General features: G+C 46.7%; 1 protein-coding gene across 1 annotated transcript in view; it reads right to left on the bottom strand.

Annotated features, from left to right (window-relative positions):
* Positions 1-18,485, bottom strand: part of KRT222 (keratin 222) — a 299,136-nt gene that overhangs the window by 232,377 nt on the left and 48,274 nt on the right. Inside the window, exon 2 of the mRNA XM_078645497.1 lies at positions 1,923-2,217. Coding sequence (XP_078501623.1) covers positions 1,923-2,165 — 243 coding nt within the window. The 5' untranslated portion in view covers positions 2,166-2,217. The remainder of the gene's footprint in view (positions 1-1,922; positions 2,218-18,485) is intronic.

Raw genomic sequence — 18,485 nt, 5'->3', positions numbered from 1 at the left:
TGAAAGTGCTTCTATTAGAGTTGATGAACATTTTTCATAATTAAATATTTTTACACATTTACAAATATTAACATACAACACACAAATGTATTTACTGTGCACTTTTGCAGCTTTAACTTAACTGACTGAGATGGCCAACGTTAGACTGCCATATTCTTGCCGTGCATTTTCTTTTTTTTATTTCAGGAGAAAACATGTACCAGCAAATTCAACCGATGTATCATTTGTTTACACATTCCCATTGACTGTTTATTTTACGCAGTTCTTATAGAATTTGTTACTGAGCATCTGCCAAGTACATTCTGAGCTAAATGTATCTTGTTGTGTTGCAGACAGGTGGAGTCTGAGGACATTTAGAAAGCTGACATTGTGTCCATGCTTGTGAAACTAATGAATATGCTGTATCTTTCTGTCCCTTACGCCTGATTGGTTCTCCTCCTGGGAACCATGTGTAGGTGTAGCGAAATGTTGGAAAAGAAAGATTTAAACTAAGGCAATGTAGACTTAGTTTGAGATGCCCTTCCCTTGTTGGAAGAAGCTTTACCTGCCTACTAGAGAGAATTCTCTTTCCATTTGCTTGTGAGCAGGTGTTTTTTGTACTGCCTATCAGAGTCTTTCATGGTGACACCTTCATTCTGACTTCTCCCCAATTTCCTCAACTTTCCCCTAGCTTAGCAATGTAGGGTGTTCCCTTTAAGGCAAACTGATATTTCTCTGTTTAATTTAAGACAACTTTATTATATAGCATTATAGCCCGCTGTAGTAGGCTATACCGGCTATTAACCCCTTGCATGCTCATGACGAGCTCAGCTCGTCATGAGCCGTGGAACGCTCGCAAGCTGGGCTAATTCCCCTGCTGTGCTGAATGTTCCACGAAAACGGGTGTGGTCATGACGAGCTGAGCTCGTCATGAGCACAGGAGCACTGTGCCTCATGACGAGCTGAGCTCGTCATGAGCACGGGGGCGCTGTGCGCGCCCCTCCTCCCCCAGCACAACAGGGAAATAACCCTAGCATGCAAGGGGTTAAAGGCCCGCTCCCCGCGGCCTTTCACAAGGGAGCGGGATTTTAATACCTGGCATAGCCCAGCTAAGGGCTATATAGCTATTAAAACATTCTGCCACTAAAGGACAGAATGTTCTAACAAATAAAAGAAAGACATCTCGAGCCCGAGGGGTTTAAATCCCCTCAGGCTCCGCGAGGCCTTTGTGAAAACAACATGGGAATGTTGCTTTGCGGGCCTTTACCGGCATTTAGAAGCTCGGAGCACTCCATTGTATTCAATGGAGTGCTCCACATTCCAATGTTCTAATAGTTTGTATTTGCTTTTATGATTTTGCATTGCTTTGAAATATATTGCTGAATGCATTCATGTATTGGTTATTGAATTACAACTAATTATGTGAGTTGAATTTGTAACTTTGCTAATCCTTTGCTAAACCGTCATGGTTTCAAGAACTGATACTCTTTGTCATCTCTCTAATGTGCTTCACATTACATATATGTATTAAATGTGTTGTCAGCCTCAGTCAGAACTAAAGATTCACTAAAATCTGCCCAATGAAAAACGCTCTAACCAGAGTTTTCACCAAAATCTGCACAGTGCAAAGTGCTTTATCAGATGCAACCCTACACCAGTTGCAAGCAAACATGGATTCAGCTCCTCAATTTTTATTTTATTTTTTCAATTATTTTCCTTGAATGTGATGTTCTATGTTACCAGGAGACTGCATAGTTGTATGTGGAGTTGGCATTCCGGTGTTCTATCCAGTGATTAGTTGACATATCCTGGTTGGGCCACCGCCCCCTCCTACCTGTCTGTCAGCACACATGTAAACACTCCACCTACAATGGCTGTGTAAACAAGTACTATCGATGGAGGGAAGCCATTTTATGAACAGGGGGGCGGGTTACGCCACTCACCGCATGCACCAGATCCTGGCACGCTTGTTCTTTCTGGCTCCAGTCGGCGGACTTCTTGGGCTCTCTCTTCCCCAGCTCTTCCAGAATCTTCCTTTCCAGCTCCAGGTTGGCCTCCTCCAGCTTTCCCACGTGAGCGATGTACCCAGCCAGCCGTTCGTTCAGCTCCTTCATCGCCCCCTTGGCGTCCAAATGTTCCAGTCCGGCGAGGGACCAAGCCGTGCCCGGTTGCCTGGGGGAACTCATCTCCCTCGCTGGCTCCGGGCCCCCCGGGGGACGCAGCACGGCCTCGGAGAACCTGTGGCGGGCGGAAGGAGAGATAACATATGCTTAAACGCCGACTGTGACGCTGCTGTCGCATGTGCATTTACAGCCGGGTTTCTTTGGCAATTACGTTCAAGTAAACAGTAGAAAAAGAAACCTCACGGAGTCCTCCACGCACACCTGCTGACCCGCAGCTGTTAGTTCTGCTTAATTACACACAGGGCACAGTGACAGGCCTCTGCCAAGCACACGCAGATCAGCTGAGCCCTTCTGGGAAACACGAATGCCCCTGAAGCACGAAAATGAACACAACTGCCAAGTACTGCGCGTAAAGGATCATTCTTTTAAAGTACATTTGATACTGCCACTGCGCCACGTAGCGTGCGTGCCCACAGCAAATATTGGTTGCAATGTCGCGTCTCCTGTTAGGCAGCATTTTTTGTGGTTGTAAGAATTAGTCTCTTTGTATTTTCTCGCCTGACCTTTACAGGGGCTGTTTTTACGTTTCTTCAAATGCCATACTTTTAAGCTGTCAGTTGGTTTGTACTGTACCGCTGTCAAGTGGCACTGCCACAGCAGGCACTAGTTGAGGCCGGCGAGCCAAGAAATTAATAGGGAAAATCAGTGTGTTAAATGGAAAAACATAAAGCAGGCACTCATGAGAATGAGCGAGAGGGCGGAACTATGGGCGGGGCTAAGGGCAAAATATGTTGCTACTTAATGACTTCTGTATTAGTTGCAGCACATACCGAAACACATGAGAGAAGTGTTTATATAAACAAAACAAGTTAACACATTACACAAAATGAAAGCCAAACAGGATATGTTACCTTGTTTTGTAATAGTAGCACCTACTTTATGCCATACTGTAATTTGCTATTGTTTGGTACAATACTATATAGTTTTGAGCGAGGGAGTAGTCAGAAAATTAGAATACCCCCACTTTGAACCAAAGCTGTATGGCACCAAGCAAATTAGGCAACTCATCACCACCCTCCCCAGAAAAGATCTCTTGTTTCTTCCATCGATCTATCCATTCATCCTTCCATTCACCTGCTGATGTCCACCATTTAACCTTTACATTCTGATGTCTGTTTAGTCTTTCATCCATTATTCATTATTTCACCATTCCGTTCATCCACCCTTCCATATCCAAACCTATCCATCCAGGGCCGGACTGGCTGTAGCGGGCACCAGGTGTTTCCGCAGTGGTCCGCCAGGGTGGGGGCCATTTTTGTTACTGAGGGCTGGCAATATCGGCCTTCTGTAACAAAATTGGCCAAAACTGGCCCTAGCAAACAGCTCGGCCATTACCCCCCGCCCCTCCAGGGGGCCAGCCGGGCAGTTTGCCAGGGCCGGTTTTGGTTCCCAGTCTGCCCCTGTATCCATCCATCTTCAAAGCTATCCATAGATCCATCCTTTCACTCATCCATTTCTTTACCCACCTTTTCACTCATCCTTCGTCCTTTCACTCATCCATCCATCAACCCTTTCACTGCTTCATTCAATTCACCCTTTTACTCCATCCATCCTCCCTTTCACTCATCCATTGATTCATTCACTTATCCATTCATCATCCTTTTTATCCATCCATCCATCTGTCTATCCACCCACCCTCTCTTTCACGCTTCCATCCATCCATTCATCCATCCATCCACCCATTCATTCATTCATCCATCCATCTATCTATACATCCACGCTTTCACTCACCCATCCAACCAGCCTTTCACTCGCACACCCATCCATCCTTTCACTCAGTGGTCGAAGTGGGAAAACAAAAGTAGGGGAACTGTGGGTGGAGAATCAGGGGGCGGGAATAACCGAAGATTGAATCAGTGGGCGGAGTCAGGGGTGTGGCTAGAAATAGCAAAACATACCAATTTTTAGTACGTCTACCATTTCACTGACCAGTTACAGCTTATAACATTATTTAATTAAAAGAATGGATATGTTTATTTGAGGTTTAATTCAGGAAAAAGCAAACACGCATAGGGAATACAGGTTTATGTAAAGCATGTGAAATACAAGCAGGAACAACATGTTACCTTAATGCTTTTACTCTCATTGTTCAGAAATCCATGATTATTTTTTGTCTCAAACATGGAGGTCATGAATACAGGGCTCCATATGTACACATGTGTTAAGCAAGGCTCAGAAGAGAAAGGGACTCTTCAGGAGAATCTAGACTCAAGGAAACCCACAAAGGCTCCTTCATATTCATGTCAGCCAGCTAGCTGCTCAATCATAATATAGCAAAAAGAACAACTGGTGGACAGAATCCAGAACAATATCATACATTCACCCAAGTACAGAGATCTGGGCCTAAATCCATTGTTTCTTTGCTCACCATGCCATTCCAGTTTGGACCCAGCCATATGCAAATCAGTCTTGATCCTGCACCCAATGAGAACAGTCCAGCCCGAACTGCCAGGCCAGGTCCTCCCTGGACCGGAATCAAGCATCCTAGGACCGGTTTCGGGCTTTCAGCCCTCATCAACCAGGATAGCTTGATTCCAGTGGCATGGAGAGCACGGGACTATTGTCTGAGCATACCTGTCCCACTCGGGGTGACAAATGCAAAAAGAACAATTGATGGACAGAAGGCAGAACAATGTCATACATTCACCCTAGTTCAGAGATCTGGGCTTAAATCCATCGTTTTTTGCTCACCATGCCATTCCAGTTTGAACCAAGCCCAATGCAAATCAGTCTTGATCCTGCGCCCAATGTGAACAGTCCAGCCCGAACTGCCAGGCCATATGTATTCAAGTGTCCTTTCATTCGGGAAGTGAACACCAAGCAGTACCCACTGAACTATGCACATAACATATTGCTCTTTGATATGCATGGTACATGTTCTTTGCAGCAGGCATATTACCACTCTGCATTACCTTAGATGAGTAAAACAGCCACTAGACAAAACATGCTCCCATCTCTCTCCAGCAGGTACATTGATCACCAAAGTTATCTTGGCACTTGTATTGTTGACCGAAACCTGCTGAATATACAAAGAACTTTGCAGTGTTTTTAAAACTCCTGCACTTGTACAAAACCGGTCCCCCCCAAACTAAACTGGCCCCCTACCCTTCCAGTCGCCCTGGGAAACGCCTGCTCCTGCCCTTTCCCTGCTCCAGTCCAGTCAGTACTCCTGCTCATGCTCGATCAACACTCCTGCTTCGCCAATTCCCCTGCCCCCTCCCTTCTCCTGGCCCGTTACTTCTCCTGGCCTTTTCCCTTCTCCTGCCATGTTCCCTTCTCCTGCCATGTTCACCGCTCCTGCCCTTTTCCCTTCTCCTGCCATGTTCCCTTCTCCTGCCATGTTCACCGCTCCTGCCCTGTTCACCGCTCCTGCCCTGTTCACCGCTCCTGCCCTGTTCACCACTCCTGCCCCGTTCACTGCTCCTGCCCCGTTCACTGCTCCTGCCCCGTTCACTGCTCCTGCCCCGTTCACTGCTCCTGCCCCGTTCACCGCTCCTGTCCTTTCACCGCTCAAGCTCATGCCCCGTCACCTCTCCTGCCCCGTCGCCGCTCCTATCACGTCTCCTCTTCTGCCCCGTCTCCTCTCCTGCCCCGTCTCTTCTCCTGCCCAGTCGCTTCTCCTGCTCAGTCGCTTCTCCTGCCCGTTCCCTGCTCCTGCCCCGTTCCCTGCTCCTGCCCCGTTCCCTGCTCCTGCCCCGTTCCCTGCTCCTGCCCCGTTCCCTGCTCCTGCTCCGTTCCCTGCTCCTGTCCCGTTCCCTGCTCCTGTCCCGTTCCCTGCTCCTGTCCCGTTCCCTGCTCCTTTCCCGTTCCCTGCTCCTGTCCTGTGCACTGCTCCTGTCCTGTTCACTGCTCCTGCCCCGTTCACCGCTCCTGGTCCTTTCACCGCTCCTGTCCTTTCACAGCTCACGCCCGGTTACTGCTCTAGCTCATGCCCCGTCACCTCCCCTGCCCCATCACCTCCCCTGCCCCGTCACCTCCCCTGCCCCATCACCTCCCCTGTCCCGTCACCTCCCCTGCCCGTCACCTCTCCTGCCCGTCACCTCTCCTGCCCCGCCACCTCTCCTGCCCCGCCACCTCTCCTGCCCCGCCACCTCTCCTGCCCCGTCACCTCTCCTGCCCCGTCACCTCTCCTGCCCCTTCACCTCTCCTGCCCCGTCACCTCTCCTGCCTATTCTCCTGCCCCGACACCTCTCCTGCCCTAGTACCTCTCCTTTCCTGTCGCCTCTTCTGTCCGGTCACTGTGGTCACTGCTCCTGCCCAGTTCACTTCACTCCGTGTACAACATTGACAAAGGTGTCAAGTTCCCCACAGTACTCTGCTTGGGGAAAGCTCCTCTCTAATCAGCAACTCCGATCTCAGGGGCACTTGATATGTTAAAGGCAGAGGGCGGGCGCATTGTCATTCTAAAGGGGCTAATCTGCCTCAATCGGAATGACAATGGCCTGCCCTCGGTCTGTGCGAGCTCAGGGGGGGCGGGGGCTGCTGCAGCCTCTGGAGTACAACAGAGAAGGGCGAGCAGCCCCTGGAAGCGGAAAGAAAAAAGTTATCATTTTAAAGTCGGACTATTCTTCCCGTCCCGGGACGCTTTTCTGAAAGCAAGAAGTAGGGGAACGGACTGAACACTTTTTTAGAAGTAGGGGCACGCCGTGCCCTTCCGTCCCCGCCCACTTCTATCACTGCTTTCACTCACTCACTCACTCATCAACCCTCTCTTTTACGTTATTTATGAACCTTTGTTGCCGAGTTGCAGATCAAGAAAACCACTCCCAGCTGTAGTTTCTAAAGCATGTGTTTACGACACCCCTGTTCTCGAGCATGCATACACATAGAAAGAAACAGGTAGACATTCACACACAAAGCACTCCACGCATTTTCTTTAAAATACCTCTTGAGAGTGTTTCGATTCTCTCCCTCTTTCTCTTACTCTTCTCTCACAAAAAACAGGCATACACATGCAGGCAAACATACATAAGCTGACACAAAGGACTCGGGTGGGATTAAAGCCATTTAAAACTCTTTACCTCCCATGGCTTTCTTAATTGCCGCTGTCAGTGGACCGTCTTGATACCAGTGTTTCGCACAAATGCACACAATAGTGTGACTGTGATTGACAGCATAGGGCCTGAATGGACCCTGCTCTGTCAAACGTGAGCACCTGGGTATTATGCAAATGAGCCCTGCTGAATAGCTCTGTGGCAGCTCAGCTTAGGGCTACAGAAGCGGGGCCTTGGCTGTCAGAGACAGGTTTCACTCGTTCTCACCAGCACTCGCAGCCAATGAGCTTGCCTTTCATGAGTACCCGTACTTTCCTCAGCAGTAGAGAAGTGCCGGTTCTCAGAGTGATAAAACTAAGAAGTGCAGGTACTCAGTACCAATGAGTAAAGTCCCATCTAAAGCACTAGGGAGAGCGGAAACAGAGCCGAGCCAATGGCCTGTCTCGGTTCTTAGATGCCATGCATGAACCGAGCCCTGGAAACGTTTGATATGTAATTCATACAACATACACCATGTAAAATATGATAAAGCCTCTTCAAAATTTAGAAAGTGTATTTCTTTAACATATAAAAGCTTTTATATTAATACATCACATTCATAGACCTCATTTAGGGGTCACAACTGTGACCCCTGTCTTGCACCTTGCAGACTCTGGCACTTCTTTTGCGACCCCTGGCCTCAGAGGTGGCAAAATCAGTGTCTGGAACACAGCTGCAGCTCATGGATGTCGTTGGGGCTCCCACGCCTTGCTTTCTGTCAATGGTTTATTACACTAATTGTGAATTGGTATTACATTACTCACTATCAGTGTAATTCAATTGGAGTACAATTAGTTGGACTATGACCTTCCTTAGCAGCTGAGATATGTAAAAAAAATGCTTTTAATTGTATGGTGAGTGCTTGCTTGTGCGTGAGAGTGTGTGTTATGTGAGAGAGTGTGTGTATGTGTATGTTTATGTTTATGCAATTTATAAAGCACACAACTACCCGGGGTGTCTCGGCGCTAGGGACTGAAGCAGGATAGGTAAAAGTACTGGATTTATTGATTAAAGAGCCATGTCTTTATCTGTTTCCTAAAGGTGAGCAATGTAGGACTAGTCTTAATGTGGAAGGGGAGTTTGTTCCAGAGTTTGGAAGTGGCACAGAGAAAAGATCTGTCGCCCCAAGAGACTTTCTTCGTGCGTGGAACAATCAGGAGATTTGCAGTGGAGGATCGTAGTTGTCTGGGGGGATTGTAGGGGCGAAGGGATTGTTTAAGGAAGTCAGGTCTGGGGGAGTGAATGGCTTTATAGGCAATGCATAGTGCCTTAAACTTGGTTCTGTTTCTGATCGGTAGCCAGTGAAGTTGTTGTAATACTTTGGAGATGGAACTGAATTTGGGAGTGCCTGTCAGTAGCCTAGCAGCTGCATTCTGTATCAACTGGAATTTGTTAAGAACTCTTTCTTGTGCATTAACAAATAAACTGTTGCAGTAATCCACTTTGGACATGATGAGAGTGCTAATCAAGGTTTTTGTGGCTGAGGGCGGGAGATAAGGGAGAAGTTTTTTTATGATTTTAATGGTGTGGAAGGCTGGGGAGACTACAGCATTAGCATGGTGCATGAATGTGAGTTTGGTGTCGAAGATGACCCCGAGGTTTCTGACTTTTGAGACCGGGACGGGGGGTGTCCCTAAGTCTGCTGGCCACCATTGGGAGGACCATGACGGTGTGAGGTTGCCGAAAATCATCACTTCGGTTTTACTGGAGTTCAATCTAAGGGAGTTGGCTGCCATCCAAGAACTTATGGCACACATTCCCATCTGGAAGTTGGCAGCGACCCTGGCGCCATTGTTGTGTATTGCTAATACTAATTGGGTGTCATCTGTGTATGAGGTAACACCCAGGTTGTAAGTTTTGATGACCCTTGTCAAGTCCGACATGTAGATGTTAAATAGTGTCGGGCTTAGCGAGGATCCCTGCAGCCGCAGGCCGTGGAGGGAGTTACGGTGGGGCAGGGAGGCGGGGCAGGGTGGAGAGGGCTAAAAACCGGCACCTGGATAATTACAGGTAAGTAAACAATTTAAATAATAAAACGAATTTCGTAGCGCGCACTGCATCGCAAAATGCGATGCAGTGCGCACTACGAAATTCGTTTTATTAATCAAATTGTTTACTTACCTGTAATTATCCAGGTGCCGGTTTTTAGCCCTCTCCACCCTGCCCCGCCCCCTCCCCGCCTCCCTGCCCCACCGTAACTCCCTCCACGGCCCGCGGCTGGATCCCTGGGGTACCCCACAAGGAAAAGTGAATGAGGGGAAATAGAAAGTACCAAGCTTGACTGATTGTGATCGATCAGCCAGAAATGATGCGAGTAAATCTTTGGCTCTATGACTGATGCCTAGTGCGGTGACACGGTCTATCAAGGTAGCGTGGTCGACCGTGTCAAATGCCGCCGAGAGGTCCAGCATGTATGTATGTGTGAGTGAAACTGAAGGTCAAAGAGCGTTTGATGTCATTTCTGCTGCCCATGGCAATTTGGTGAATTGACCTCCATGGTCATATTATAGTACTGCACTGAGAAGTACTCATTAATATTGATAGTTTTTAAACATGAACCATTAGTGAACTAAGAGTCAAGACGATTGTCATGTACACTCTAAGTGGGCCTGATTATTATAGAGCAATGTTATAGTCTATTAAATAACATGCAATCAGATTTGTACAACTGGTATTCTGAACTCGCATATTTGAAAGTGCTTTCATATTTGATGATGTAAAAAAAAAGTTTGGGTGAAATAAAATATGTGCCTAAGATCACACATTTTAAGCGGTAAAGCCCCAAATTACCCAGGCTTTCTGGTTTCACTTTGTAAAACTCTAAATGGGTATCTATTTCTCTCCTGGTTTTTGTTAATGCTTTATTTTTTACAACTTTGTGCATTTTTCTGCAGTTTTTATACAGCGCAAACTTGACCTGAAGGTATTGGAGTGCTTTTGGAGATGCACTAATTACATTACACAAGGTCACAGGCCAGGGAACTTAATTGATTAGAGCAGAATGTTGAGCCGACCGTGAGACTCGAACCAGGGTTCCCAGTTCCAATGTCTGCAGCTCTTGCAGTAACGCCAGACCCTGGGTAGAGGTAGCGTGGCAGGCAGAAGTCTCAACGCTCAGCTCGCTATGGGCTCGAGGTGCCAACAAGAACTCGATCTGAGCCAAGATTGAGGCTAGAGCCTGGCTCGAGCTTTCGGTGGCTCACCCACCTCTAGCCACTAGAGATATGTTAGTGAAGGGCACCTAAAACGTAGAGTGTGGCATTTCTCGATTTTTTGAAATGGGGTTCCTGACTTAGAATTTGTACAGTTGAGGATAACATCTGGAATTCTTCTCCACGTTTTTTCTAGGAGTGATGGGAGTCTAGCCCCATGTAATAACAAGCCAAGAGATGCTGGGGATTTTTAGTCCTGGTTTTAATAAAGATGACTTCATCTCCCAGAATTCAAAGAAAAAACCTGTACTGGAGCACCTAGTCATTCATGGACCTGGGAAACTTGCGAGTAGGTGTCTTCCCCCAAAAATTTGTAGGTCTAGACATAAAATAATATGATCACATTTTTCAGCACACATTTCTTCCTCAAGGAATATTCGAGGTAATTAGTAGTCAACAGTGCATTTATGTCTCAGTGTCACCCACAACAATTGGTGAAAACGGGGGGTGGGGGTGGGGGGGGGGGGTTGAGGGGGCATTACACATCCTTATATTTTTCCAAGGTATTTCCCCTCAGAATAAATGATAGGTTTGAAGGTAGAAATACCTCTGATTATCGTATTTTGGAGAATGGAATGACACAAAGTAAAGGTGGTTTCCATATTGATTTCCGCGTGTTTCATCTGAATATTATATTCCCAGTTTATGCTGTTTACTTGGATTGTAAAATCCAGATGGGGCTGGCAACTCCTGTTACTGGTCAGTAGGGATTACCTGCTTACTTTTAATGGTCCCCTCAACTGAATTTTTCAGGTGTAGTTATTTTATCAAGTTTTTAATATTGCCAGCCAAAAATTATATGTCCAAAATATGACCCACCACAATAACGTGAAGATAAGTATATGTAAGTAAGTATAGATTTAGTATTCTTAAGTCGACATTTTGAAGGGAGTTGAAGACAAATTGACTAGTAGTGTGTGGCTTTCCAATAAGGAATCTTTGACAGAATATGTGAAAAGGTGCTGTGTTTTTTACAGCGTGATGAAGTAGTTTGAACTGCTCACCTGAATTTCGAGGTTCAGAGTTCAAAGGTTGTGTAGTTCAATTTCCAGGTTGTTCTGTACCCTAAAGATCCAAGTTAGCATGTGACAAAACAATCATTTTTTTTGTATAGTATACCTGAACTGTTACTCACAAGTATAATAATATAGTGTTATAACCAAGTTTCAGAAAATGTGACCTGTAAGTGACTTTGTCTGTGGGACCCATCCAATTTCGATACGAATCAATAAACAATGATACAGCCTGTGACTTGTTCTAGAGCACAGTAGTACAGGAACATTGGTAAACTTGTATATATTTTAAATACAATTTGTATTCTTGGGGATTTGGGCAGTTTCCTCTCAAGGAATTTTGTGACAGATTATTGACAAAGTGTACTTTTACATTTTTTATAAATCAACATTTTAACATTTCGAAATCACTTTTTGCTAGATTATGACATGGGCACACCGACTCCGTGCACTTACATATATAGGCGTGAAAATACAGAGCTGTCATGGCAGGGCCAAGCGAAAACTCAGTAGCCTGGTTTAGGAAGCCGGCGCCATCTCCATCTTTGAGCGCCGGAACTGCCAGACAGCGCCTAGGACCCGGTTCAGAGTCCACAGTCTGTGAGTGTCACTGGTTGAGAGTGGCAGTGAGGCAGGTTGACTCCATTAATCCTTGGTCTCCACTTCCACTTTGGCTACTCAGTTGCGGCTCAATGTACTTTAAATGGTGGGAGAGTCTATCCATTGAGGAAGAAAAGAGTCCCCTTCCATTCATCTGCAGAAGGGCCCGTGCATTTACCCCCCTATCCTATTGGGACCTTCTTACCTTGTTTCCGCAGACACACACATACATGCGCAGGACCTGACGCCACCCAGCAGAGCAGGAAGCTGTTTATCGATACTGCTAATGAAAATGGTTACACCGTGGCGGGGTAAAGGGGCAAAGGCTTCAGAGTACCATGCAGCAGAGAGGCAGCATATATGAACTTTATCTGAAGACACATGCCAGTACTTCCCATCAGGCCTGCTATACATTTTCATAACAACCCAAACATCTTCCAGAAAAGCTGTCTAACCTTTATTGGGACAGGACCACCAGTTTGCATCAGGACTGTTCTACTTTTATTGGAATTCTAGGAGTGTCTGGCTTTGGAAATGACCTACAGGAATTGTGGATGCCGGTTTGGACTTGGGCCTTTGCCTGAACAAGCCCTTACCTGCGTGAAGAATTGTTACCTCTGTGTCAAAGATGAGCTAATGCCCCCTATGTCATGGTGGGTGTTGACTGGAAAAAGCACCCTTGTGTCAAACTGAAAAATCACCTGTCTCCTTGTGAGGGCTGAGACCTAATAGACAAGTTTAGCCACAGCAGTCAGCAACGCTGGATCAAGACTGAAACTTAATGGACTAGAGCATAGTATCTGCCATAGTATTCCATCCATTTAAAAATGAAGGAAGCAAAAGTTCAAAACAAGAATGGACACTTTGCGCAGCTAATCTAACTTATGTTTATTGATAAAACTTAATTTTGTTTGTTGTTTAAGATTGACTGTCTGTTTTAAAATCTGTTTAATGCCAAGCATGAAATTGGAGTTCCGAATTTCGTGAAGCCTGCCCACAATCTTTGGGCTCATTCACAAATTCACTATAGTACTTTGGAAGAACAAGCTGTACAAGTGTTACCTCTGCGCTGGCAGTATGACTCATAACCAATGGGCTCAGTTTAGGTCTTTGTGGGTGTGAAATCTGCTGATGCTTTGCCCCTGCACTGTGCCTCGTGCGTGTTCAGCCGCATGACCTGAGGCAGTGTCCACAATGGTCTGATAGGTCTTCATGGTGTCATGTCCGGAAACCTACCATACTACAAAATCTCACCTCTAACAGTAAAGGACAAGTTACTTACCTTCGGTAACACCTTATCTGGTAGAGACAATGGGCCAGATGTACGACCCTTTCATTTAGCACCTCGCACTTTGCGACTCTTTGCAAGCCGTGAGGCGCTAAATGAAATGTACAACAGTGTTATTACAATGTTTTGCGATTCCCAATAGGGTCGCAAATTGCGAGGCTCATTGATATTAATGAGCCTCTCGCAATTTGCCAGCCCATTGGTAATGCCAGCCCTCCCAGGGATGGAGGTCAGCAGACCACCATGTCTAGGACTGCTTTTTTAATAAAGCAGTTTTCTTTTTTTTAAAATGCAGCCTGTTTTCCTTAAAGGAAAACGGGATGCATTTAAAAAAGAGAAATGAAACTTTTCAGTTAAATGTTTTTAAGTGCAGGCAGTGTTCTCTGGGACCACTGCCTGCTTTTAAAAAGTATTTTCCCACATACTCGCAAAGGGACAGGGGTGTAGGTGGTAAACTGCAAATGTTTTGCGCGAATACGGCGGCAAAACATTAGTACATAGCATGTCGAGTCACAATTGGGAAGGGACACCCCTTCCTAATTGCCAGAGTCGCAAATGCTATTTTGCGTGTCAGTGACTCGCAAAATAGCATTTGTACATGCTGTTACCCTTTTTTGCGGCCACAAACGGGACAATCTCCTGTTTGCGGCCGCGAAAAAGGGTCGTACATCTGGCCCCGTATCTAGTCCCACATTGCTTACCTTTGAATTTACCAGGCGTCAGACTGGATCCAGAAGATTTCTTTTTAGCAATACCCCTTTGCTCTCATCGGTGAGGTAAGCCAGCTTCACATGATGTGTCATTTATATAGGCGCCATCTCTGTGTGCGGGGGTCATTTACTTTTCACGACTTTCCACACCAGAAACCCAGAGCCCTGAAGACTACTGACATTGGTGTGTTTAAAAACTAGGATCCTAAACAGGAACAACCTTGAGCCTAGATACTTGTCCACAGTACACATATATATACCATATAATTCCATCCAATGAAACATGTGTAAAAGGCCTCTTACGAATCTATGTACAATAGGTGACTTAAATAAGGAGGGTTGATCTGGTGGTCTCAGGAAAGCAGACACAGCAGACAAATACCCTTTCAGGGTGCCCTGGGCAGAGCCTTGCTGGGCAAGGGTCAAAATAAAAATAAAAGTAAAACATTGGAGAGGGAAGCAGAAAGAGGGTCGATTGACTTCTCTGTACAAAATATTTCAAATTTCGGCCACCGGCAGGGGTATTCCACCTTAGAGGAGGGACACCTGCCTGCAGGAAAAACATTACAAACTTCGGGTGGAAGTTTGAAATCTATCAACTGCCACCACTCAGTCTCCACGGAAGAAGACGTAGAGTTCACAGGTTTGGGTGGAGAATCCTCTCCTGCTGCTGCGACCGAAGATCCTCCGGAAGGGGCAGCCTGATCGGAGGATTGATACTCATATGCAGAAGCTCGAGGTACCAGACTCTCTGGGACTCAGTTATGAGCCCCTTGGTCACTTTTGCACCACCAGTGCGTCACTTTTTGTGATGCACCAGTGGTGTCAAACATGCGCTATGTTGCACCATATTTACAAAGTGACGCATCTAGGTAGATGCGTCACTTCATAAACCTCTGCGCTACATTATACCTGCGCCAGGTATAATGTATGCAGGGAAGGCGTACCCCTTCAAGACAGGGTCGTAGGAGTGGCGCAGCCAAATCTATGAGATTTTGCTGCGCCACTTATAGGACACCAATGCGCCAAAACCTTACGCCTGACTCATGGCAGGCGTAAGGGTGACTCAGGCCCTTTCACATGGGGCTTGCCCCATGTGAAAGGAACATTGCTGGAGTTGCATCAGGCTTCCAACAAAACTCCAGCAATGCGCCACTTTTTGTACTGACAGATACGTCAGTTATACTGACGTATCTGTCCTTCCTTGCGACATGATACGTCATATTGTAAATATGACGCATCATTGGTGTCGCAAGGAGGGTGCACTGAGAAGTGGCGCATCGCTGCTTTCACGCAGCCATGGGCCACTTCTCGTGAATGAGGCCCTCTGTGCCTAGTCCGGAGCCACAACAATGACTTGGGCCCGGTCGTTCCTTATCTTCTTGAGAACTTTGGGCAGGAGTGGTATGGGCGAAAGATGTACAGGAGGTCTGAGCTACATGCAAGATGAAAAGCGTCTCCGAGTGAGAGCCGCCTTGGAAACTCCAATGTACAAAACTGCTGACATTGTGCGTTCTTTGCAGAGGTGTACAGATCTAACCAAGACTCTCAACACTGCTGAAAGAGACCTTGCATCACCTCTTGATGGAGACTCCACTTGTGATCCGCTAGACATTGACAACTGAGTTTGTCTGCCCTGGCGTTCAGGGAACCTGCCAGGTGTTAAACCACAGGGATATGCCCTGTTGTTCCAGCCATTTCCAGAGGTGCAGGGCCTCTTGGTAAAGAGTCCACGACTCCACTCCGTCCTGTTTGATGCCATACCACATGGCAATGGTGTTGTCTGTGAACACTTGAACCAGTCTTTCTTTGATGGAGGGTTGTTGGAACCAGCACTTTCCGGTTGGCAGGGCCTACCGATCCCGTCAAGGGCGGGTGATTCCACTCGCATATAACCGGTGCTCACCCTTGGGTGGCTTGACACCGAACAGTCAGGCTTAATTCAGAGGCAAGCTTTGACATCCCTTGAAAAGCCAGCCAGTTGTGGCTTCTAACAGCCAACATCATAAAAATCGATCTGCCCAGCGAGTCAGCCGTGTTGCAAAATTTGCAGCATCTCCACTGTTTGGTACAGCTTTGGAGATTATGGTCTGTGCTTCCTCTGGGACTAGTGGCATCACTTGCGCAGCTTTTTGCCACAGAGAGTGGGAATAACAACCCAATAAGCATAGGGTGTTGACCGACTACAATGCAAGGCTGGCGGAAGAAAAAAGTTTCTTGCCCCAACTGTCCAGCCTCTTAGATTCCATGTCCGGAGAAGTGGCAGGGAATGCACTATGGGAGGTAGAGGCTTGGACTGCCAAGTTCCCTGGGGTGCGGAGGGTATTGAGGAAGTTTGTGTCACCCAGGATATGGTGGTGTGCAATTGTTCTGTTCACCGGAGCCACTGTGCTGGGTTTGGACCATGTCCCCAAAAGGACATTTGTGAAGGTTTCATTAAAAGGGAGCAAGGGTTCTGAAGAAGAAGCTCCCGGCTGTAGCACATCTGTCAAGATGTTAGTCTTGACCCCAACTGAGGGTAGCTGGAGGTCAAGGGCCTCAGCCGCTGTACGTACCACCGTTGCGTAAGATGTTCCCTTCTCTACAGCCACGGTGGGTGAAGGAAGCATGCCAGTATCTGGAGATGTGTCCAGTATGCTGGCTTCACCCAATTCCTCATACCAGTCCATATCCTGCCACTAAGACTGGTCTTCTAAAGGGTCCAGTGACCCCTCCCATTCTTCTCCCAATCCTAGCTCTCCAGGATAGGGCTCAGGAAACAACCTAGGACCTGTTGTTCCTGTTGGAGCCCCAATCGGCATAGGACGACGCTCCTCCAGCGCCGTGTAATTGGGAATCAGAATAGGGCAGGTGCTGGGAGCATCATTGTCGAGACCGGTATCATAGAAGGTTGCAGTGGTATGACTACATGCGCAGAACTCGATGGGCCCCCAACCCCGCAGGCCCAAAGGCTTGCCGAAGGGGGCAGGCCTCTCACAAATGAGGTGCATAGCTTCATAGAATTGCTTAGTTTGGGCGGCAGTTGGTTCCTCCTGGAAAAGCGGGGAGGCACAGAGAGTCAGGTATGACGTCTTCTGCTAGGCAGTGAGAGCTTCATTACCCGCTCCCTCAAAGCCTTCGGTGCCATGGTCCGGAAGTCAGAGCATGACTTGGAGTTGTGTCCGCGTTCCAGACACTACAGGAAGACCAAATGGAGGTCTGTCACTGACATGGCACGATGACAGGCACCGCACGGCTTGAACCCCAAGACTTTCCTAGAGGACTACCTACACACCAAAATGTAGTTGACAAAAGGTAGAAAAATCCTGTCAAAAAGTGACAGAAGGTAGCCCTCTTCATGAATTAGCACTTGACTGGCGTAGAAAGAAAGAACTGCATCACCTGTATAGGTGACGTGGACATCACTTACGATGCAGATGACACCGACAATGTCATGCTGAGTTGGCTGACACCCCACCTACCGGCACGCAGGAGTATTGCTCAAAGAAAAATCTTCCGGATCTAGTCTGATGCCTGGGTAATTTAAAGGTAAGGAATCTGTGTCGAAATGTCTCTATCAGAGCCATGTAGCAAGCATCTCTGCCATAAATCTGACCGCTCATGGTACTCTCCAACATGTGGAGACCGCAAGCATTGATTGAGGAGCTGGCAGCCATTCTACAACCAGCGATATAAAGAGAATTATTTGTCCTTCTCATAGTGCTCTTCAAAAGATGATATCTTTTAGGCTTCATCACAGTCAAACTGACCAATTAAACCTTCATACATATAACTATTAAGTCTATTTCCTGTATTGACTGTGGTTTTTGGAACTCATCTGGACACAAGCAGTTGTTGGCCTTCTTGATCATTTTGGAAACAAGAATTGAAAATTTGGGGAAGAAGCATTTTATTTAACTTCACATTTTTATTGCATTTTCACAATTTTCTGTATCTGCAATAAACTTAAAATCCTGAAATTTGGTTTGTTTGGAGAACGTTATACAAGCACAGGAACATTTTTATGACTGTCTCTAGCTAGACCAAGTAATATCCTTAAAACTCATTGGACGTCTTTGATTGACTCATGGTCATTTGTGTGTTCACACTGATTAACTCAGACATTTGTTTTCAGACACTATGGGCCTAATTCACAAACGTAAACTGAGATGAAAGGCTAACGTTACAACTTTCGGTATTCACAAAGAGTAGTAAAGTTAGCTGCGGTGGCTCCTCCACTAGGGCAGAGGAGCGTCCCCCCTCCAAATATGGCAGGAAAGGAAAAATAAAACAACACTTGTTTTATTTTTCCTTTCCTGCCGAGTGTTAGGGGTGGGGCCTGACAGTGACAGGCATTGAGGGGAGTGGTAGTGCACTCCCATCACTGTGGGTGGTTTGGCCGGCTATGTGAGGATGAACTTAGAGGCAATGTGTAAAGTATTTCTGCACCACTTCAAACAGTAAAACAGTGAAAGCACCACACAAAAA

The sequence above is a fragment of the Lissotriton helveticus genome, chromosome 5_1 (assembly GCF_964261635.1).
Source record: "Lissotriton helveticus chromosome 5_1, aLisHel1.1, whole genome shotgun sequence".
Lineage (NCBI taxonomy): Eukaryota > Metazoa > Chordata > Amphibia > Caudata > Salamandridae > Lissotriton > Lissotriton helveticus.
The sequence above is the reverse complement of the archived record's forward strand: the minus strand, read 5'-3'. Positions and strand labels throughout refer to the sequence as shown.